This window comes from Salminus brasiliensis, chromosome 21, assembly GCF_030463535.1.
Source record: "Salminus brasiliensis chromosome 21, fSalBra1.hap2, whole genome shotgun sequence".
Taxonomy (NCBI): Eukaryota; Metazoa; Chordata; class Actinopteri; order Characiformes; family Bryconidae; genus Salminus; species Salminus brasiliensis.
The window spans coordinates 23,091,955-23,114,256 of NC_132898.1; the positions used below are offsets into that span (position 1 = coordinate 23,091,955).

A 22,302-nucleotide genomic window follows, 5' to 3' on the forward strand; every position below is an offset into this window, starting at 1 on the left:
AAAGTGAGAAAACAAGTCATTATTTCGAACAGCATACCAGCTGTCCAATTGTAAGTCACAGTTTTGAGATACTCAATCAGGAATCCTGATGTGCTGTTTCCAGCAACACAGAAAAGGGAGTGGAGTTCTCAGAAGGCCTACTATTCGTTTGATCACCTGTAGTGAATAAAAAGTCAAACAGAGAGAGAGTTTGTGTTCATCAGGACGGCTGGCGTCTTTATTAGTCTTGTAAACGTTTAAGAAAATACATTTTGCTACCAATTCCTTTTCTGAACACTCTGCTGGGAAAATATAGCACAGTCAAATTCTCCTTAAAGGTGGCACAGAGGACACCCCACACACACACCGTCGCTCTGGTAAACACCTTAAAACTCAACAAACACACACATTCTGCGTTCATTCACCACATGCAATTGCATCTGTGTAATACCATAGTGAGTAGTGTGTGTGTGTTTGAGTATGTGGGGTGAAAGGGTGTGTGTGTGTGTGTGTGTGTGTGTGTGTGTGTGTGTGTGTAATATCACAGTTATAATACTTAGGAAATGACATTAGGTACCGTTGATTAAGTGGATAATAAGAGAGAAACACAGAAGAAAGACACAGACGTCTTATGGACAAGAAGATTAGATTGCATTAATGGAATTAATCGACTAAATGACTGATAGAGAGAGAGAGAGAGAGAGAGAGAGAGAGAGAGAGAGAGAACAGCCATGTCGTCTGATAGATATGTATAAGAGAGGTAGAGAGCGAGACATGAGATGATCTGTATATCTGGTGAACAGACTTAAAACAAAAACAAAAGGAAGGAGGAATTCCACAGATCTACCAAAAATCCTCATAGTCCTCATAATCCTCATAATTAATCAGTTAAGATAAGTCATAAACAAAGTCTGACTGAGAGGGTTTGGTGTGAAATGCTCTGTTCTAGAGAAGCTTTCCCAGTCAGAATCACACCCAGGTCACAGTGGTGGCGAATGGATCCAGACGTCTGCAGGTCTCCTCCCTCACAGACAGTTATTCTGTATACACCAAATGGTTAAGAACACAGCCTAATGCCTGAGACACTGCTGTACCAGAAGATTTTGAATCTAAATTGTACTTTTTTAAAATCAATGATCAATAAATTGGTGGAGGAAGACATGCAGGGCGTTGTGTGAGGGGAAAATAGTCCCCAAAAAAGACCCAATGTTACCATCATCAACATTCCATATAAACCCCAGAAGACGCATGTAGGGTCCCTGGTGGGTTTGGATAGTAAATAAAATGGCTGTATTTGTGTAGTATATTTGTAGTCATGGCAACTGACACCCCGGGTCCATTCCCCACCACTGTAAAGAAATTAGAGTCTGTACGTTTCTCTACAATCAACCAAATTTCGCACCAAATCCCACGCTGAACGCGTTCATCTCAAACACTGGATTACGCACAGAACTCTGAAAACGCAGAGGGGACCCTTTAACACAGCAATGGCAAAGTCAACAATTATGCCCCTCGTTTTATCAAATCCCCAAACACTGGCATTCAGGACACTAGAACACTTTTATATTGCAGAGTTAGATGCAGCTGAGCAGGGTTCGCAGTAAGGCTCAGTACTTTACAGTGCAGCTTTTGGCACCAGCAGGAACTCTAGAACTGAATCTACTGAGACGCTGCTTTAGGACATTAGCCAATTTGGTTAAATGGCAGCAGTAGCATAAAAAGCAACATGCCAGCAAAGATAAGTCAGCTGAGCAGGGCTGTCACGATTACTGGACTGAAAGAACAAAGAACAAACAACACAATAAAAACGTGACCTCTGAGGCCGGGTTTTAGTCAGCAATCAGCATCCACAGGAGTCCTGGCAAGCGAGCTAACGAGGCGAACATTAAAACTATACACAGTTAGCTATATAACAACACCAGCTACACAAACATTCACCCAACACTGACAAAGCCTTTTAACAGCCACACTGAGCAAAGCCTGCTGGTTTGTCTGGGGTATTTTGATGAGGTTGCCAGTTTTTTTTATGTCAGTTCAGTCCACAGCAGTGTTAGCAGGTGTGTAGCAGTAATAGCAGGACGATTTAGAGGATCCACTGACGCTATATGCAGGACAAAATGTATCTGAACACTGTTATAGAAGTATATATTTTTTCCACATACAGGACAACCTAGACCAGGAGTCCATTGTTAGGCTATGAAGCGGAGTACAGAACGACGTCACATCCTCAGACAGTAAGGCTAATGCAGCATGTTTGAGAGCCAGCTAGACACACATTTATATGCGTTTGTTTGAGTGTGTGTTATTTTTGATATTTTAAAAGGCTCATAGCTAATCTTTTCCTGGCTTTTTTTAAAGCATCAGCATGCTGGGCACATGGCACCCATCATTATGGTTTAGCCTCTTCTGTAAAATTGAGATTGCTCTATACACTTGTGGCACTGACTAATACGTACCCAGTGACAGCCCCACAGCTGAGATTCAGAACAGAGTTAGCATTGCTGTACCTCCTTAAACCTAAGAAAGACCAATGTCCCAAATCTGCAGGAGCTTACTACCGCAAAGGCCCCCAGAAGGGAGAACACTGATCCCCCAAGATCAAGGGAGAACTGATCATTTAATAGATTATTGAGAATTCTTGTCTGTGGCTGGTGGAGGGTGCTACAGTCAGAGTGCTAAAGCCAACGCTGTGTTCCACTTGTTTACTAAACACATAATTTTGAACTAATAGTAGAAGTTTACATTATCAATTTGATAATTCAGTGCATTATGAAATCTCACATTTGACCATGATTTAATTAGAATAAGAAATGACAGATCAGTATGAATGGGTGTCAGCATTGATGCATATTAATGCGTATGGTTGGGTATGACTGGGTGTAGATGGATATGATTGGGGAAGGATGGGAGTGTGGATAGGGCTAAATATAAATGGTGATGGATTGAGGGATGATTATAGATATGAGGGTGGTTATAAATATAGGGATTGATGGGTATGGGTATAAATGTAATTATGGTTGAGGACAAATGGGGATGTATAGATGTGGGGATGAATGAGAGTGTGAATAGGGATGTATATGAATAGTGATGGACTGGGGGATGACTATAGAAATGGGGGTGGTTATAGATATGGGTATTCATGTAATTATGAATGAGGACAAATGGGAATTGGTATGGATGTATGGTGGTCAGTATTAGAAGAAAATGGATGGGATATTGGATCGAAAACAAAAAAGAATCTGATCTGATCCTGCAACAAATCTAACTTCATGGTGTCATGATATAGCATCATCTCGATTAGAATTAATTCATTTGAATATTATCGCAATTACTATTTACTGAAAATCAGTCCGAATTAGTGTTTAGTTTACAATTGGAAGACACTGTACAAGTAGTTAGTCTGTTAGACTGTTTGCACTCAAGCTTCACAAACGTTTCATAGAGTACCATGCAGAATTTCCAAACCCAAACACTAACTCATACAGAAACGTCCGGCCCTTGATCATATTGCTTTTTTTATTTTAGCTATAGGGCCTTCTGCAGCGTGCTCTTTCTAAGGGCACTCTCTGGAGCATGCTCCATCAGCCGTTAGGGACCAAGCCCTCAGTTCTTGCTGATCTGAGGGAACTCTTTATAAATCTGCTGAACTATGAGTTTGTCCATCTGCCGGGCCGTGGCCAAGCCTTCGTCTTCTCCAGGGTCGTCTTCCTCTCCCTGAATTCTCTGCAGCGTGGCCTGCAGGTCAGGCAGACGGTGCTGGTGCTGCATATAGTCGGTGGAGCGCATAATGGCGTGCATCAGAGAGAGATACTCCATCCTCAGCTAGAGAGAAAGAGAGAGAGAAAGAGAGAGCAATATAACATCTATATTGGACGCCCTACATCTCAGCGCAAGTTTATTTGTAAAATATGGTGTTGTCTGTACCTTATCTCCTGGAGACAGATCTGATATCTGCCGTACAGCGATATCAATCATCACCATCATATCAGTGTGATAGAAAATGTCTGCTGAGTCACGGCTGGCAAAGACGTCCTGCAGGAACTTCAGAACGGAGTGTGGAGCAGGAGGGGCGTGTTTAAAGACACACACAGGGTCCTCTACAGGAGACAGGAAACGGGGGGGTTAAAAATAGAACAGTGGTAGTGACGTGAATCTTGTCAATTCACAATTTATTTGTTTTTTAAAATCAGTTATTGATTTTTATGAATTAAGAAACAGGGGGGGGTCCACTGGTGGTTTACTGAACTACTGGTGTAACTGATTGGACACCTAGTGTCACACCTTCAAGTGATTACACAACTCAGGACCAGAGCCTGGATTCAAGGTGTTGAGATGAAGATCTCTGTACTTATCAGTGATCTGTTTGTCTGTTTGTGGGTGTTTGGGCATGAGAGAGTGTGAGTGAGGGACCTCCTCTGTTGAGCAGCAGCAGAATCTTCTCGGACAAAGTCTTCACATTGTGTCTCTTTATCAGCGTCTGCATCACCATGTTACTGTCCGGCACTGAGAAACAACACACACACAGACACACACAAAATAATAATCTTGCAATTATGTATCACATATATATGTATCATCTGTCCATCCATATACCCTCCTGTTTATCCCTCATCCATTCACCTGTCAATCCATCTATTTATCCATCTATATGGCTAATTAACTATCCATTCATGTGTCAATCCATCTATCCATTCATCGATCATGTCTCTCTGTTCATTTTTCATCCATTCATCTACACATCTGTGCATCCATCTTTTTATCCATGCTTTCTCCAACCTATCTATCCATTCATCTGTCTCTTCATCCATCCACCTGTCACTCTATCCATCCATCTTTCCACCCACCTCTCCATCCATCTATTCATCCAATCAAACGCATACCATTCTATACGTTCGTCTACATGTCATTCATTTATCTATCCAACCAGCCATCCTTCCACCTGCCTGTGCATCAATCAATCAATTCATCCATCCATCTACTCATCCATCCATACGCCTTTCATGCCATCTATGCATATGCCTATTATTCTATCCATCAACCGGTCTCTCCATTCATAAATTCATTCATTCATTCATTCATTCATCCGTCCATCCATCCATCCAGCTTTCCACGCATCTGTCCAACTATCTACTCATCCATCCATACATCTACCATTCTATCTCTCCATATGCCTAACATTCTATCCATCAACTGCTCCCCCTTTTATCAATGCATGTATCCATCCATCCACCGGTCTGTCTTTCCACCCACCTGTTCATCCATCTATTCATCCATCCATACACCTACTATTCTATCCATCCACGGGTCACTCCATTCATCCATCCACCTGTCTGTCTTTCTATCCAACCACCTATCAATCTCTCTACCTATCGTTCTCTCAACCTATCGTTCTCTGTACCTGTGAGGTGCAGGTTGAAGGCCAGTAGCATGTTGATGAAGAGGTCAGGCAGCTGTTCAGTTGGGTCAGAGGGAAGACCATCCTCAATCACGTCCAGGAGGAACTGAATAAAACTGGAGTTCAAGTGGTCTAACAGTAAAAGAGCGTAAGAGAGTTAGTTAGAGAGTTAGGCTGGTGAACTGGAGCAGGTGTAGATTCATTAAGCCCAGTTGCTGAGGGCTGGTTAGTATATGACATATTAATATAGGTGTAATATAACTCTATGTACATGTACCAGTACTGATATATGATATATATTAATATTATTAATAGCAGTGTTAGCGTAAGTATATGTGTAGTATTGGGCAGTGTGTGGTCATTACCATAATGGCGGTAGGGCACCTGCTCCCCCATGGAGAAGATCATTGCCAGAACCAGAACGGTGTAACACATCTTCTGATGCTCTGCAGAGTAAACAAACACAAGCTGTCAGCTTAGCGAGAGAGGAACCGTTCCGAGAAAGCACTGCTAAACATAAAATGTTCAATAAAAATACATCACAGTGTACATTACAGTGTATATTAATGGAAAACAGTACAAGTGATTAGCCCCTCACTCCCACCCCCCCTCTCAGTAATCGAACTAACTCTCTGCTTCTGATCTGGTTGATCTGATCCACACTAACAGACATAATACATAATTGCAGCTCTGTAAAATCAACACACAGATTATTAATGATCTTTCCTATAGGCCGTACACACCGGCTTGCAGCTGGAGAGGGGGACTGGAAATTCCTGTTCACAAGGAAATAAAACAAAATCTGTGTATTTGTATTTTCTGACCCTGTGTGTTGGTCTGCAGATCTCTGGCCAGTTCCATGGGAAGGATAGAGTTGAGCAGCGTGGAAATAAGGGAGGCGTCCAGACCGCACATTGCTCCAAACACCTTTAGCAGCAGGAGACGCAGAGACACCCTGTGCTCCTGCACAGTTAGACAGTTATCCAGCAGTTAGTACTCATAGTCATCAATAGTAACAAAGCATGTTATATTGATTTGGGTTAAATGTGTGTGTGTCAGTGTACCACTGAGTGTGTGAGTGAGAGTGGGTTCACTGTAGTTTGCTCACCATTTGGTAGTAGGAGACGAGGGACAGAACTGGCTCTGAGTGATTGGCTCTGCACATTCTCTTACATACTTCTGGATCTGCATCAGTCTGAACACACACACACACACAAAAACAGAATGTGATTCATATGGACTGCATTATCTTGACTTATTTTATGGATGTAGAATGTATACTCAATAGATATCACTGTCACACAAATATATATTAAAGATATATATTACAAATACTCTATACACACATATAATAACATATTGGCATTTATATATATTTAAAATTAAGAAGTAGCCCTTTTTTTGCTGTTTTACTAAAAATACACAAACAGACACACTGTCACCCACCCTGAGGATCTGAAACTCAGCTACGCAGTACTGAAACTGGTTTATTATAGATCAGAGGCATTTGGGCTTAAAAAAGGACTTTTGTTTATGCATGAATGTGTCTCAGCTCGTGGCTTCCGTATAATCTCATCCTGTGTTAATTAAAAAAAAACAAAAAAAAAAACGATCAAATACAAAGTTAAATGTGTTCTCAGGGACAATAACAAATGTTAAACTGCTGTGAGTCAGGAACGAGAGAAGCTGGTTAGCATAAGCAAGCTGTTCACTGCAGAACAAAAAGCCTCGTGGCCGGCTCCCTAGGCATAGGTAATCTAGCTAGCAGGCTAAACACCTCAGTATGGACCGTGTTCCAGCTGACTGAAGCTCAAATCTTCTGAATACATTTGGAGGATAAAGCCTCATATCTGAGAGCACAGAGTCGAGTGAATAACCTTAGAGTGTTTTCGACTCTTTGCAAGCACATTTAGTAGACTGTGTTATCCAGGTTTGCTTGCTCTCCCTTTTGACATCACACACATCGTAATTTTCATATTCATTTTCATATACCTCAGCCCTAGTCTCAGCTCATTTACATTGATTTCACTTGAAACGTGCTCCTAACGAAAAGCAGAAGTACAGTGCCACACTGACATGATATTTGTGTGTAAAAAATACAGTGTGTGTGTGTCTGTGTAATGTATAATGTGTAGTGCAGTAAATGTGTCTCACCAGTATCTGCAGCAGTTCCTCCAGGTAGCAGGCTATGAGCTCATGATCCTCGTACAGAGCCCAGCTGCGCTGCTGAGCGTCGTCACGGTGACGAGCCAAATCGCCAAATATCACCTCCAGCCGCTGCTCATCGTGACACACCTGTCCTCGTGGCAACGCTGCACCCAGCTCCTGCAGGAAGTCAAGGACAAAACACTTTTGAGGATAATATCGAGGCGAACATCATGACCCCACACAGGAAAGCCACTTCTAGTACAGAAACACTATGACCATGATGATTACGTGGCTGCTTGATGCCACTGGAATGCAATGTAAACATTTCTGACTTCTGGTCTTATTAGAACAACTGGGGAACTGTGAGGAAACTAGCAGATCCTAAGCTTGTTGACATCAGATTTGAACCTGTGCTTCATATAATCCTCTTACCATAAAGGAGCACTGTGCAGTTCTACAACTACAGACTCTAGTCCATCTGTTTCTCTGCAAACTTTGTTAGCCTCCTTTCTCCTTGTTTTTCAACGGTCAGGACCACCACAGAGCAACTATTATTTGGGTGGTGCGTCATTCTCAGCCCTGCAGTGACACTGAAATGGTGGTGAGTGTGTTAGTAGTGTGTTTTGCTGGTATGAGTGGATCAGACACAGCAGTGCTGCTGGAGTTTTTAAACACCTCCGTGTCACTGCTGGACTGAGAACAGTCCACCAACCACAAATATCCAGCCAGCAGCGTCCTGTGGGCAGTGTCCTGTGACCACTGATGAAAGACTAGAGGATGACCAACACAAACTGAGCAGCAACAAATACAGAGCTTCTGTCTCTGACTACATCTACAAGGTGGACCAACTAGGTAGGAGTGTCTAATAGCAGAGACAGTGAGTGGACACAGTGTTTAAACACTCCAAATACTCCAAAGTATGCAGAGAAACAGATGGACTAGAGTCTGTAATTATAGAACTCCTGTATGGTGCTCTACTATATATACTAATATTTGTTCACTAAAGCTTAATGAATGCAATCAAATTTCACAGCAATGCTCCAAAATCCCTTATCCAACTGTATGCGGTATATTTCTAATTCTATATTCTCTATTTTTATTCACATATATATTTTATCTCTTATCTTTATGTTTTTTTTTTATTGCTTCCTTATTTAGCCGCTGTATGCTAACCTTGCTCTCCACCAATGACAGCAGGACTTGTTCCAGGTCAGCTGACGCACTTGGGATGGAGGTCTGTAGATGTCCGACGACAACCCCCACAGCAACGCGCGACATCTCGTAACTAAGGCCCGTGTTCTTTCTCACCAGCTCGATTAACTCTGCCCCCGTTGTCATGGGAACGGACGCTGAACTGTGCGTCGGGCTATCGGTGGGGCTGAGGGAAACAGGGGGTGGGGCCGAGGGCCACTCTGCTTCTGACTGGTCTTCGGGGGCAGGTTGTGGCGTGACAGGCTGTTGCGTGACAGGCTGGGGCTGGGGTTGAGGGGCAGGGCCCTTTTTAGGGGGAGCTGGTTGTGCATTGAGGAATGGCGAGGGTTCAGGGGGAGGAGGGGGTGGAGCTTTTGCTCGGCTTGGCACAGGAGGTGGAGTGCTGCCAGCACTGGGAAGACTGACATCGGAGGAAGTAACGGAGTGGGTGGAGCCAGACAGTGAGGAGGTGGTGCTTGGGGAGGGCGACGGTGCAACAGCAGCTGGCTGATCAGGGCTGTGGGCGGGGCCAGAGTGGGTCACTCTGACTGGCACATCAGGATCTGCAGAGAGTTCATACATATACAGTAAGGCTTAAGCCCTGTCTGGGAAACCTAATTAAATACACAATGATAGTGGTCACCTATACAATAATACACATACTAACTTAAACAAATACTCCAAATAATACTGTTTATACTAATCTGACTACGTTTGTGTGTGTGTGTGTGTGTGTGTACTGACTGATTGTCAATGCTTAGGTTACACTATATATAGGTTATACTAGATATAGCTTGTCTAAACTGAGGTGAGGGCGAGAGCGAGAGAGATTATCATAAGAGTGTTAAGAGGACGAGCAGCATGTCAGCCACTGATTTTCATCAGCCTGATTAAAATGTGAGTGAAAAGATTAAAGTCTGAGCTGATGCCAGTGTGTATTTAGAGAAATGACACATAATTTCATCCTCAATAAACCTGCACTGTCCAGTTTGTGGTTACAGAGTCCCCCCTAAGCTTCCTGTGGTGTATTACAGTCTTTCCGAATGAGCAAGTGGATCATATAAACATCACTGAGCATTGTTCACCCTGAGCAAGCGCCCCCTATGCTTCCTGTAGTGTATTACAGTCTGTCAGAATGAGTGTGTGGATCATATAACCATTACTGAGCATTGTAAAGCGCCCCCTATGCTTCCTGTAGTGTATTACAGTCTGTCAGAATGACTGTGTGGAATAAATGAACGTTATAGAGCATTAGGATGTGTATGTACCCGGGCGTCGGGTCTCCCTCCGTTTCTCTGGAGGAGGGGGTGTTATAGGAGCGGCTCTGCGGGGCTGAGGAGGAATCTGCAGAGGAGAGAACGTTAGCATGATGCATTACACACTGTAACATCAGAGGACAAAGAGTGTACAGAGCAAAGCTTTATAAGTTTCCTCTCTACCCTGCATAACTTCTCTCTAATCAGATCTAATCAGCTAATCAGATCTAATCCCTCATTAGTGTTAGAGTTCACTCACATGTTTAACAGGGGGGGAAACCTGAAAAATGTGCACACCCCCTCCAAATCTACCACCCGAGGCAGCAGTAACACCCCCAGCACAAGTTCTGCTTTTATTAGTAGATTTAGGACAGTGTGTGAAAGTAAACACTGCTAAGCTAAGACGCAGCTAATGCACACCTCACCCCTTTACCGAGTGTCACTCCTTTACTGCCTTTCACTCAAACAGTCAGTCATCATTACTAGGATTGGTGGGGAAGGGTGTGGCTTATGCTATGGATACACCCACACTCAAATGTCTGAGCTTTTTCTTTTCTGAAAAAATGTGATGTTTGGGATTTATTTTGTTAGAGGGTGGCAAAGCAGGAGCTGAAAACGTTCTACAAGAGAACTTCTCTTCATCTGAGCATTACCAATATGAAACAGCTCTGAAAAACTCTAGCATGTAAAATATTACAAATCAATTCCAGAATTCAAAATCTGGGTATATTTTCAGGAATCAGACCTAAAAATATATGTATCGTTACACGGCTATGCTAAAGTATTAATGCTGTAACCATGGCAGCCACGGGTTAAAGACCGGCGCTGCAAATGTGTAAAGACAGCCTTACTAACTTGTATTTAGCTAAACATGAATGGTTTTAGCTACGCCCCCTGTTGTACCTGATAAAGTCCTGGCACGTTCTCCGTGCTATCTACGATCGGCTCGCTGCCCTGGCAGCTGAAGGCCCGGCTGAGGCCATTGGGGGGCTGGGGGGTGTTGCTTAATGACAGCTCACTGCTGGAGGTGGGGATTCCCTGCTTGTGATTGGACGGAGTGGGACTCCGACGGGAAAGTGTTTCCTTCCTGTGGTGAATCAACTTCCTGTGGAGATAGGAAATCAGAGCAAGTGTAGTAAGACAATTTTACACTCTCTGGACCTTTCAGATCGGAGTGAACCTCAGAGAAGCCTCCCAAAATTGATTCAATGCAGCAAGATTCAAATCATCTGGTATCTGACAAAGAACCCAAGAATATTGTCTAAAAAAACACTGGCCTCTCTTCCCTCAACTGAGGTCAGTGTTCAGGACTCAACCATCAAAAGAACACTGGGCAACTGGGTCTTAAGTTTGCTAAAAAACCCTGGATGATCCTCCTGAGATCTGGAACAGTGAGTTGTGTACAGGTGAATCCAGTGTGGGCCCCAAAATGCCTGGTGAAAAACAAACTAGAACCTGATACCAACTGTGAGGCAAGGTGGTGTTGGTGTGATGCTTTGGGGTTGCTCTGCTGCGTCAGGACCCAGACACCATCTTGCTTACAGCTGAGAGAACCATCAGTTCTGCTCTGAATCAGAGAATTACTCTACTAATCTCTAAAGGCCATCAGTCTGTGAGCTGAAGCTGAAGTACAGTTGGGTTGTGCAGCAAGACAATGATCCAAAGCCCACTAGCAAGTCTACCTCACTGTGGAACAGCCTTGTCAAAGTCCTGACCTATACCCTACTGAGATGCTGTTGCAGAACCTAAAATGTGCAGCTCATGCTTGAATGCAATGCAATGCTTGAGAGAGAGAGAGAGAGAGAAAGAGAGAGAGGGAGAGAGGGAAAACCGTCCTTGAGGATTTCACTGTTTTGCTGAAGGTAACTTTAGCCGATGTGTGTGTGTGTGTGTGTGGTGTTTTGAGACTCACTGCAGCACTTCTCTCTGCTCCAGGTTGTATTTCCCTCCGTTCTTCATTGCCATGTTATGGATCCCCTCAATAGCTCTATCAATAGACTGCAGAACCTCATCCTGCTCTGGAGCCTATAGTGTGTGAGAGAGAGAGGGGGACAGAGACTTCTGAATGAATCCATTTACCATCTATTTAAAAAACACTCACATACTCCTTTAATGACCCACAGTAAAAAGACATGAGAGTATATACACACTGTGCTGTGCAAAGGCTTTAGTCCCGGGGTTCTGAGAGGCTCAGCAGTATACCATTATGGCCCACGCATTGTGAGTTCGAATCCTGAGCCATGCTGCTTTGCCATCAGCAGCCTGAGTCTGAGAGAGCTTATGTCTTTGCTGTGCTTTCTCCAAATAGGTAGATGGCGCTTTCTCCCCTCATCACTATCAAGCGATGTTGGCCGGCACAGGCGTCTGTTAGCTGGTGTGGTAAAGCTGGGGACCTGGCGCCCTCCGAGTCTGTCGCCGGCTTGGCGATGCTACATTGGCAGCAGTTTGAAAAAAGAGGCGTTGGCGGGTGTCTGTTAATCGGAGGGGACAAGTGTTGAGTCTTTACCCTCCTAGTGTAAGGAGAATTGCTAGTGCTAGGAGAAGCTACAAAAGGTGGGTTAACGTGCAGAACTAATTTGAGGGTCATTCAGTGGTTTGGCATCACTGTGTTCATTAAGACACCTCCAAAGCTCTCCTCATGGGAGTCTGATAATTAGTTATAGTGCTTATCCAGCACCTGTGCTCTATCCAAAACTGTGCCCTATTCACTATGTAGTGCACTACTTTGGGGTTCTGTCATTTTGCAGTGCTGTCTGAAAGTGCAGAATGGAAGCAGACATGGAATACCCATAATCCATTGCAATGTTTGGTGTGAAGATTTGCACAGCTTCTCAGAGAAAGTTTAGATAGAGGTCCGAGATCTTTCCCTACCTTGTTGAATTCTGTTCCCTACAATAGTGCTCTATATAGCGAGTTCACATGTAGAGGACAGTGGATGGGGCACAGTTTTAGACACAGCTCTGGTTTGGTAAAGCAGTGCTTAATGATGTGAAATCTGGTGAGCGGGTGATGGCGTGATCTTTTTTTTACTCAACATACCTTGCTTATCTAATTTACATTAACAATTCCAAAAGCAAAATTGTGCCAGACTACTGTTGGTTTGAGGGTGAACGCTTCCTCAGGCGTAAAGAACTGGGGCAGTTACCCAACAAGCACAGTCTGTCATCAGCTAACACACACACACACACACACACACATACACACAAAAATACTTCTAATGAAAGTATAAAAGTACTGCCAATAGAATAGGAGCAGATAAACATGAGCCTGTTGTAGAGCTGGGCAATATGACATGATATTTTATCATATCGTGATACATTTTTTATTGTGGTACACAATATGCTTTTATGAGTGTATCCTGAATATCGTCAGTGCTTAAAAAACACCGATTATCTGCACGTTCCATTACAAAGAGTGTAATCAGTCTTATTTAATTCAATAGAGTGAAGCATATTTTACTTAGTATGGAGTTTTTGGATAGCAGTTTTTCTTATTTTACGCTGTTGGTGCATTTTGTCTACATAACAAAATATTGTGATAAATATTGTATATCGTAAAAAATGTCTTTAAATTTTGGGATATATTATTTTTCCATATCACCCATCTCTAGTCTATTGGCACTATCCCCAATGCCAGGCGTGGGGTCGGCTCCACAACATTGAGCATCCTGACATCACTGATGCTCTTGATGCTGAATGCAATCAAATGATCACAGCAATGCTCCAAAAGCTAGTAGAAACAGTTACTCCAACAAAAGCAGAATCAACTTATATAATATATATATATATATATATATATTTCAGGAGAAGCAACAAACGGGTGTCCCAATACTTTTGTCCGGAGTGTACATATTCTGTGAATAGCAGACTCAGACTTCAAACACAATATTTACAGTAAATCCTAATGCACAGTTATCACATAGATCACAGCTTGTAAACATTTTCTGTAGATAAAACCTTCACTCGTGCAATACTGCAACACAACCCCAAAGCACGATGCATCCGTCACCATGCTTCACAGTTTCTAAGATGTTCTTTTCAAGAAATGCAGTTCTTTTTTTTCCCTCCAAACCTTTTTGCTGATTGTGTTCAATTCTGAATTCATCACTTGTTTCCAAAACCCCAAAAAATGTCCTGTAGCCCTTCACAAACTGCTATCTGGGAGGAGGTCATCAGAGTCTACATTAGCCTGATAGAAAGTCTATTAAACAAAACCCAAGCCCCTGGTCTAGACTCTCAGTCTTATGTGGGGAGGATGGACAGTGTAAATGTGGAGGTAGTTTTGTGTCCAGTGCTGGTGCCGAGTGATGGGCAGCTAAATCTGAGGATCAGCAGCTTTAAAAGCAGAAAATGATTAAATAAAGAGCAAACTCAGCCAAAGTCACTTTAGCATCACTGAACCAACTCCAGGTCCCTCACCAGCCAGGAAAACTCTGCCCTCTGATTGGTTAATTCACACCAGCCCCCATTAAAAAAAAACAGGGAGACCAGATGGCTTCTATTGGCGTGCCAATCTAATTCAATAATTCATAAACGCTTTCACTTCTCCCTTTAATAATCTATTCCTTTAATAATCTATTCCTTTAATAATTCCTTTAATAATTCCTTTAATAGCTGAGGGGCATTAAAGCAGAACTTTGCTCTGACTAAAGAATATTAATGAGGTGTTTTAACTGCAAAAACACACCAATACAGAAAGAGAGAGAGAGAGAGAGAGAGAGAGAGGGACAGAGAGAGACAGACAGAGACAGAGAGAGGAGAGAGAGACAGAGAGAGGAGAGAGAGAGACAGAGAGAGAGAGAGAGAGACAGAGAGAGAGAGAGAGAGAGAGAGAGAGAGAGAGAGACAGAGAGAGAGAGAGACAGACAGAGAGAGAGAGAGACAGACAGAGAGAGAGAGACACAGAGAGAGAGACACAGAGAGAGACAGACAGAGACAGAGAGACAGAGAGAGGAGAGAGAGACAGAGAGAGACAGAGAGAGGAGAGAGAGACAGAGAGAGACAGACAGAGAGAGAGAGGGACAGAGAGAGACAGACAGAGACAGAGAGAGAGAGAGAGAGACAGACAGACAGAGAGAGACAGAGAGAGACAGACAGACAGAGAGAGACAGAGAGAGAGAGAGAGACAGACAGAGAGAGACAGAGAGAGAGAGAGACAGACAGAGAGAGAGAGAGACAGACAGACAGACAGACAGAGAGAGAGAGAGACAGAGAGAGACAGAGAGAGAGAGAGAGACAGACAGAGCGAGACAGAGAGACAGACAGACAGAGAGAGAGAGAGAGAGAGAGACAGACAGAGCGAGAGAGAGACAGACAGACAGAGAGAGAGAGAGAGAGAGAGACAGAGAGAGAGAGAGGAGAGAGAGAGAGAGAGAGAGAGAGAGAGACAGACAGACAGAGAGAGAGGAGAGAGGAGAGAGAGAGAGAGAGAGAGAGAGAGAGACAGAGAGGAGAGACAGAGAGAGAGAGACAGAGAGAGAGAGAAGAGAGGAGAGAGAGAGACAGAGAGGAGAGAGAGAGAGAGAGACAGACAGACTATAGATAGATAAATAGAGAGACGTACAGACAGACTGATAGACAGACAGACTGATAGACAGATAGACAGATAGACAGATGCACTGACAGACTTTATTGTAATGTTTGTTGTTATTACTGTTTGGCAGTGTTGCACTCATTACAGTCACACCCAGCTACTGTAACTCTCAAATACTGACAGACAGACAGACAGACAGACAGACAGGCAGACAGACAGGCAGACAGACAGGCAGACAGGCAGACAGGCAGACAGACAGGCAGACAGACAGGCAGACAGATAAAGGCTTTACTAAAGGCTTTGCTGGTACAGATGTCAATAAAGCTCTCAACTGAACTGAACGGGTGTGTGTGTGTGTGTGTGTGTGTGTGTGTGTGTGTGTGTGTGTGTGTGTGTACCTGGATCTTTTCTATGTAAGACGCGGGGATGTAGCCGGTCTCCCCGGAGCTGCAGCGGGACCCGAGCCACCAGTGCTGGTTACTGCGCTCCAGGATCAGGAAGCTCTCCCCGGCGGAGAAGCGCAGGGAGTTCGGCTCCGAGGACTTAAAGGCGTACAGGGAGCGGTACATGACTCCGCTTCAGTCCGGACCCGCTCTACCTCATTCCCTCCTCGCCGCTCCGAGTCCGCAGAAACCCCCAGAACATCGCGGCGCGGCGCGGCTCTAGTCCGGGAGTCGGTTCTTTTGAACCAGTTCTCTGTTCAGTAAAATTGATTCACAAATGAATTGAACGTGTTTACCGCCCCGTTACAGACTAACGTCATTTAAGGGTTTACAATAACAACCTTTCAATTATAAATTATTTTCTAAGAGTGTTTTTTTATTTGACACTTTAAACATTGTGTGAACAAGAAGCAAAGGTAAAGGTTATATAATCTTTCTCAGTCGTTTTAAAACCACCAGCACATTCTGGGATAAATTATTAGAATCATTTTAAACATGAGTCTGCAAACAGGGTAGTTATAGTGTGGACTATTGTGGAAGATACTGATTCCAAACGTTTGAAAAGTAGTGTATAAAATATTATTATTAGATTAATGATTGTTATTGGTATCAAATTGTTATAGATTTGGAAGATAAAATCATTAAAATGAGAATAATTGACTGTTCATCCTTCGAAAACACCGGATAAAAATGAGAACAAACCCCTTTGAGTCGATGGATTATATGTTCGGTTCATTGAACTAAACAGTCAAATCGAATCAGTTCACTCAACTGAATCAAACGACTCGTGTACAGACCACGCCCCCCTTTTCGTAATCAGGCAAAAATAATCGATCGTGTGGGTAAAGTAAATGGCGTAGCGCGACACAGATAAAACACACGAATTAGACACAGTGTGTAAATAAAGGCCAATAAAGTGAACCAACAGCTTAACAATGGCGTTGGCGAGCGTTTCTGCGAGCACTGGTATTTTATAGGTAGTCTGTTCGCCTGAAGAAGCTAAGCTAATGGCGTTGCGCTTTTATTACTGTAGATGGGCTAAACTAATTTCTGCTGCGCATTCGGGTGGTAAATAAGACGAGCTGAGGTGTGCTTTGTCTCGCATTTTACATTTAAACATCAATCTCGTTTTTAAGTATTTAAGGAAAACGCGCCGATCCAGGCCGCGACCGGATGTTTACATGGGAAGCATGTGCAACGCGTATAGTGTCCGTCCCTCCGCGCCAGCAAATGTGGCTTGTGTCCGGGCGGCTTAACGTGGGGTGTCTGAAATGGCAGCAGCGGCGTGTAATAGATTGCTCCTTCGGGGAAGTCTTTACGGACTTCGGTTTGGATCAAGAAGACTCCCAGCCCTCGCCAGGTAGTGTGATAGTGAATTATAGCGCGGTGTGTGGAACTGTTGTGTGTAAGCAGAGCTGCCTCTACAGGATGACCTCTGTTCACGAGGGGAGGTTGATGCCTGCTTACCTAAAGAGGTTGACTCGATTTGAGTGGGATACAGGGGGAGGCCATCAGACTAAGAAAATTAGCTGTCCGACCCCCCCCCCCCCTTATTTTTTTTATTTATTTATTTTTTTTGTTTGGATCTGCTCACTTAAGATCTTTAGTATGGATATTTTAATCCATCATTGCACTGCAAAAAAGGGGGTTTAATGATGAAACCTCAGCTAATAAAACTAGTCAACAATTTGAAACGTAAACATACAGTTGATATAACCATGTCTTCAGTTTGTAAGTCAAATAACTCTCCAGCTTTGGTTTTCGGAGGGAAAAGCTCAGATAAATGACTTTCCTAAAATGGTAAAAAAAAAAAAAAAAAAAAAGAAAATCAATACAGAATAAATACGGATGCACTAATATGAAAACTGGGACAAATGTTGTCGTTATGCATATTTGTGGTGATATCTAACCATCATTACAGAAAAATCTAACAGCAGAGGTCCCATTCAGTAAAATGCAAATACTTAGTGCAGTTCACTCTTCTGGGGTTCACAGACAGACCCATCATCTGAGAAGTGGGTGTGTCCTTAACATAAGCCCCACCTTCTGATGGGCTGCGCCCCCCCTGTTGTTTTTTGTTTGTTCACTACTTGTAGCACACAGTTCTGATTTTCTCCTGTGGTTCTTTGATTTTGGCCCCTCCAGCCCCTTCTTATCCCGCGGCCACAGACTGGGACCTGCAGATGATGAGATCTATCAGAAGACGTCGGTGACAGTGATGCAGAAAGAGCCAGATAGTGGGTTCCTCATCCTCAGCTACAGCTCAAGAGGGTTCAACATCAACGGGAACAAAGTGATTGGGCCCTGCGCGGTGATCCCGCCAGCTATCCTGCAGTGGAATGTAAGGACAGACTTGCTTATTTGTGATGGACGCTATTATATTATGCATAGTCAGAGGAAAGCCTTTGGGTCATTCCTATGGGTTCAGTCCTCATAAAATTCTGATACGATGTAAATAATGACTGGTGCTTTAAAAAACAAACAAACAAACAAAAAAAAAAAATGAAATTAAGAGACAAGGGGCTCAGGGGCCACAAATTTAGATCTTGAGACACACCACTTTGCCATCAGCAGCCAGAGTCCGAGAGAGCACAGTTGGTGTTCTGTCCCATAATTACTTTTAAAGTGATGTTTTTTTGAAGATGGTCTTTTAGCTGGTGCTGTCCTCCAAAAAGAGGTAATAGCTGGCTTTGCATGTATGGGAAGTGTTAGGAGCATTGCTAGTGCTAGGGGAGTTACGAACGGGTGAATTGACAGCACCAAACTGCGAGAAACAGGAAAGAATTAGACAAAAAATAAATAAATAATGAAGATACGCAGACTTGTCATCAGAATGTGATTAATTATGATGACGTTTGGTGTAAGAATCGTTAAAGTTGCTAAACTGTCGCTTTAAACCTTTCTTCAGTAAATAGCTGTTTTACACTTGTCATGTTTGTCCTGCTAATGTGATGTAATTGATGTGTTCTTACAGGTGGGCAGCTTTAAAGACATCACATTGGATAGTTTGGCTCTGTTTTACCTGCTGGAGCCTCAGATAGGTAAATGCACTATATTGACAAAAGTATTGGGACACCTGCTCATTCATTGTTACTACCGAAATTAAGGATATAAAAAGAGCTTATCTTGCTTTTGTTGGAGTAACTGTCTTGTTAAAATGTGCACATATCACACATGTGGGCTGTACTGGAGTCCCTTCCTCACAAAGTGTGTGCACAGGCCTGGTGAGGGAAACACCTGAACTGTGTGAACTATAGGTTAAAAGCTATTTCACTGTCAGGAAGCATGATCGTATACTGTGTGTGTGTGTGTGTGTGTGTGTGTGTGTGTGTGTGCGCAGAGATCCTGGTTTTGGGCACAGGAGCCCATACAGAGCGTCTGGACCCCAATGTTCTCTCCTTTCTCCGGAAGAAAGGCGTCGCTGTGGAGATTCAGGACACGGTGTGTACTCTGCTCTGTACACTGGACTTGTGAAATCGGGGGTCCAGCAGATTAAGAAGCCGCCACTATGACCCAAGGCTTGCTGGTTGCCCCAGGTCACGCTGCCTGCCATCAGCAGCCGGAGCCCGAATGAGCACAATTGGCCTTGCTGTCTGTGGGTGGGTAGATGCTGATCTCTCCCCACATCACTTCGGCGTGATGTGCACAGGCGTCTGCTAGTTGACGTATCAGAGTACCTATGGTACCCAGCGCTTTCCTCCGAGCACGTTGGTTGACCGGTGACGTTGCATTGGCAGCAGTTCGATAAGAGGCGGTGGCTGGTTGCACATGTGATGGGGGGGGAAGAGTACTAACTAAGTGGGTTGGGTATTGACCTTAAGCACTTTGCACCAGTGGGTGGGGCCAAATAATATTAAAGCTAGCTCAGAGACCATCCCTGATGCACACTTGCAGTACAGAAAGAGGACGAGGTACAATTTCCCACCATTAACCCACCACTGACTTTAAGTGATCTCTAATAGACTTGATTACATTGGCTGAGGTATTGACAAAGTTCTGACTTCTGATTGGCTGCTAAAGTTTTTAGCTATGCTAATGTCCTTCAGTACTCCATGTTTATAGAGAACAGTGAACCATACAGTATCAGGAACCACACAATCAAATCTATTAGAGATTACTGAACACCTCCACACACTTTGAGGAGAGTGTGTGATCATTTAGACATGCAGTTAGCACCATGCTAATTGAGGGTGTTTACGCTTCTGTTGTTAGCTACATTAGCCCCGGAGCTCCGGTGTTAAACTAAAGATGTAAAAATTCAGACACTGAACACTACACTGGGGTAAGTCAGTCACACTCTTGGTTTTAGAAGGTTTTTGAAATGTCTTTTTTTCTTTCTTTTTTACCCTCTGCAGGCAAATGCATGCGCCACGTTCAACTTCCTGTCCAGCGAGGGACGAATCACAGCAGCTGCTTTAATCCCACCTCCACCTTCAGTGCTCATAGAGTGATTTCCAGTTTGCACAGCAACCGGCCTATAGAGACTGTATGTGTGTGTGTGTTTGTGTGTGTGTGTGTGTGCGCATGCTTCTTACTCAGAGACTGTCTAATTCACTCTGTGGATCTTCACACCTGAATTTCCAGATTCACCACTTTGAAAAAATGAGTGACTGTCCAGCTCCTACTGTACATAGTGGACAATGGCAACAGCTTTCTGTGGACGTCTGTGTGTGTTGGTTAGTGCTGCGGCTGTTATATAATGTCAGAATATAAACATGTAATTTTTGAACACTGTCTTTCGTTCACTGTTGGAGTAAATATTGTTATTGCAGTGCTGAGAATGACACACCACCCAAATACTACCTGCTCTGTGGTGGCCCTGTGGCGTCCTGACCATTTTATCGAACCGGGTGAAAGGAGACTAAGGCAGTATGCAGGGCTCTGTAATAACGGTATGGAAAGGCACAGGTTAGGGGAAGGATACAAGAAGATAACAGTGGCTTTAACCCTGTGAGCAGCGTTCAGTGCATTATTAAAAGTGTATGGCACCACCAACACCTTGCCAAGTTCCGTCCGTCCTTCCAAACTGCATGACCGAGCCAAGAGGATATTGATCGCGGAAGCTACCAAGAGGCCAGTGACAACAACCTGACAAACCTCACACAAAGCTGGCCTGGAAAAGCGTCTCACTGCGGCTCGTTTGTGCTTTGCCAAAACACTTGGACGATTCTAATACCATGTGGCAGAAGGTTTTATGGTGAGATGAGACCAGGATTGAACTTTTTAGACTGAACTCCAAGCTGTAGGTTTTGGGGGAAAACCAAATAAAGAAACCCATCAAAAATAGCAAAAGCACAGTATTAGCAGTGTTACATTATGGAGTGTCTCTCTTCAGCAGAAACTTGGCAGTTGGTCAGGATTAAAGGAAAAATGGATACTACCAAGGACATCCAAATTCTTAAGGCAAACATGGCGTCCTCTGCTAGACAGCTGAAGATCGGCAGGAGGTTTAACAATGCAACAAAGTGCAACAATGACACTAAACACACTGGCATAAAAAAAGAAAAAAAAACAGGTGAAGGATAGGAATGTCCTTCAGTGGCCAAGTCAGAGTTCTGACCTAAATTCGACAGAAAGACGAGAGCAGTGCATTGCTGGTCACCACAAAATCTGACTGAACTCAAGCAATTTGCAAGAAAGAATGGGCCAATGTTCCCCAGTCAAGGTGTGCATATGTAGGCGTATCAAAACCGACTGTACTGTAATTAAAACGAAAGGTGGCTCTACACAGTGCTAAATCAGGGGTGATCACTTTGGGTTTTTATTTTTGTTTGTTTGTTTTATGCCGCAAGACAAGATAAGGTGTATGAAGCTTTTCTATTGGCACTGTATGATACATATGAGGTTAAATTATAATGTACAGTATTATTAAATAGTATTATTACATTTAGGTTCCTACAAACATAAATAATACATTGGTGCCATATTATGATTACATACGTGTATTCCATTTTATTCGTAATGGCTGTAATTAGTATTACGCCATAGAGGGAGACACACTTATTCATCTTCAACATGCGTCTTCCCCCGTCACATACAAACAAATACGTGAGTGTCTGAGCCCTGTTATACCCACACCTCAGTTATTCACCCTCATCACTGCAGTACTCTCATAATTAACATCAGTTTCATAGGTCCTAAAATAGAACCCTGTGGGACTCCACAATCCACTAGCTAATTCATATTCAGTTTCTACATTAGAACTGATAAAATAGACAAACATGAGAAACATAAGCCTCCCATTAACAAATTACTCAAGAACATATCTGAAATTCAGGCCGCGCAGTGGCTCGTCACTATGGCTGTGACCGAAATGGCTCTTATTTACATCATCAGCTTCAGTTCGTTCCACTGCGAA

General features: G+C 43.4%; 2 protein-coding genes across 2 annotated transcripts; one reads left to right on the forward strand and one right to left on the reverse strand.

Annotated features, from left to right (window-relative positions):
• Positions 1 to 189: 189 nt before the first annotated feature.
• nckipsd (NCK interacting protein with SH3 domain) lies at positions 190 to 16,143 on the reverse strand. The gene is made up of 13 exons (XM_072666278.1): positions 15,900 to 16,143; positions 11,882 to 11,994; positions 10,873 to 11,074; positions 9,982 to 10,057; positions 8,696 to 9,276; positions 7,529 to 7,699; positions 6,483 to 6,569; positions 6,199 to 6,337; positions 5,740 to 5,820; positions 5,378 to 5,506; positions 4,390 to 4,482; positions 3,904 to 4,076; positions 190 to 3,801 (listed from the first exon to the last, which is right to left on the reverse strand). Exons 1-13 carry the CDS (start codon positions 16,068 to 16,070, stop codon positions 3,583 to 3,585), a joined length of 2,235 nt encoding a protein of 744 aa, XP_072522379.1. The 5' UTR covers positions 16,071 to 16,143; the 3' UTR covers positions 190 to 3,582.
• A 525-nt stretch (positions 16,144 to 16,668) lies between these two features.
• On the forward strand, positions 16,669 to 22,302 carry ndufaf3 (NADH:ubiquinone oxidoreductase complex assembly factor). The gene is made up of 5 exons (XM_072665806.1): positions 16,669 to 17,304; positions 18,090 to 18,285; positions 18,919 to 18,985; positions 19,285 to 19,385; positions 20,300 to 22,302. The coding sequence occupies exons 1-5, from the start codon at positions 17,216 to 17,218 to the stop codon at positions 20,393 to 20,395; spliced, it is 549 nt and encodes a 182-aa protein (XP_072521907.1). The 5' UTR covers positions 16,669 to 17,215; the 3' UTR covers positions 20,396 to 22,302.

Bases quoted from the DNA above. Each gene is read 5' to 3' on its own strand.
- nckipsd (XM_072666278.1), bottom strand. From the start codon at position 16,070: ATGTACCGCTCCCTGTACGCCTTTAAGTCCTCGGAGCCGAACTCCCTG. The intron at 5,821-6,198 runs GTCAGAAAATAC...TTTACTCTGCAG, and splicing joins TCTGCAGACCAACACACAGG to AGCATCAGAAGATGTGTTAC. The intron at 4,077-4,389 runs GTCCCTCACTCA...TGTCTCCTGTAG, and splicing joins GCTGCTGCTCAACAGAGGAG to AGGACCCTGTGTGTGTCTTT.
- ndufaf3 (XM_072665806.1), top strand. From the start codon at position 17,216: ATGGCAGCAGCGGCGTGTAATAGATTGCTCCTTCGGGGAAGTCTTTAC. The intron at 18,286-18,918 runs GTAAGGACAGAC...GTGTTCTTACAG, and splicing joins CAGCTATCCTGCAGTGGAAT to GTGGGCAGCTTTAAAGACAT. The intron at 19,386-20,299 runs GTGTGTACTCTG...TACCCTCTGCAG, and splicing joins CTGTGGAGATTCAGGACACG to GCAAATGCATGCGCCACGTT.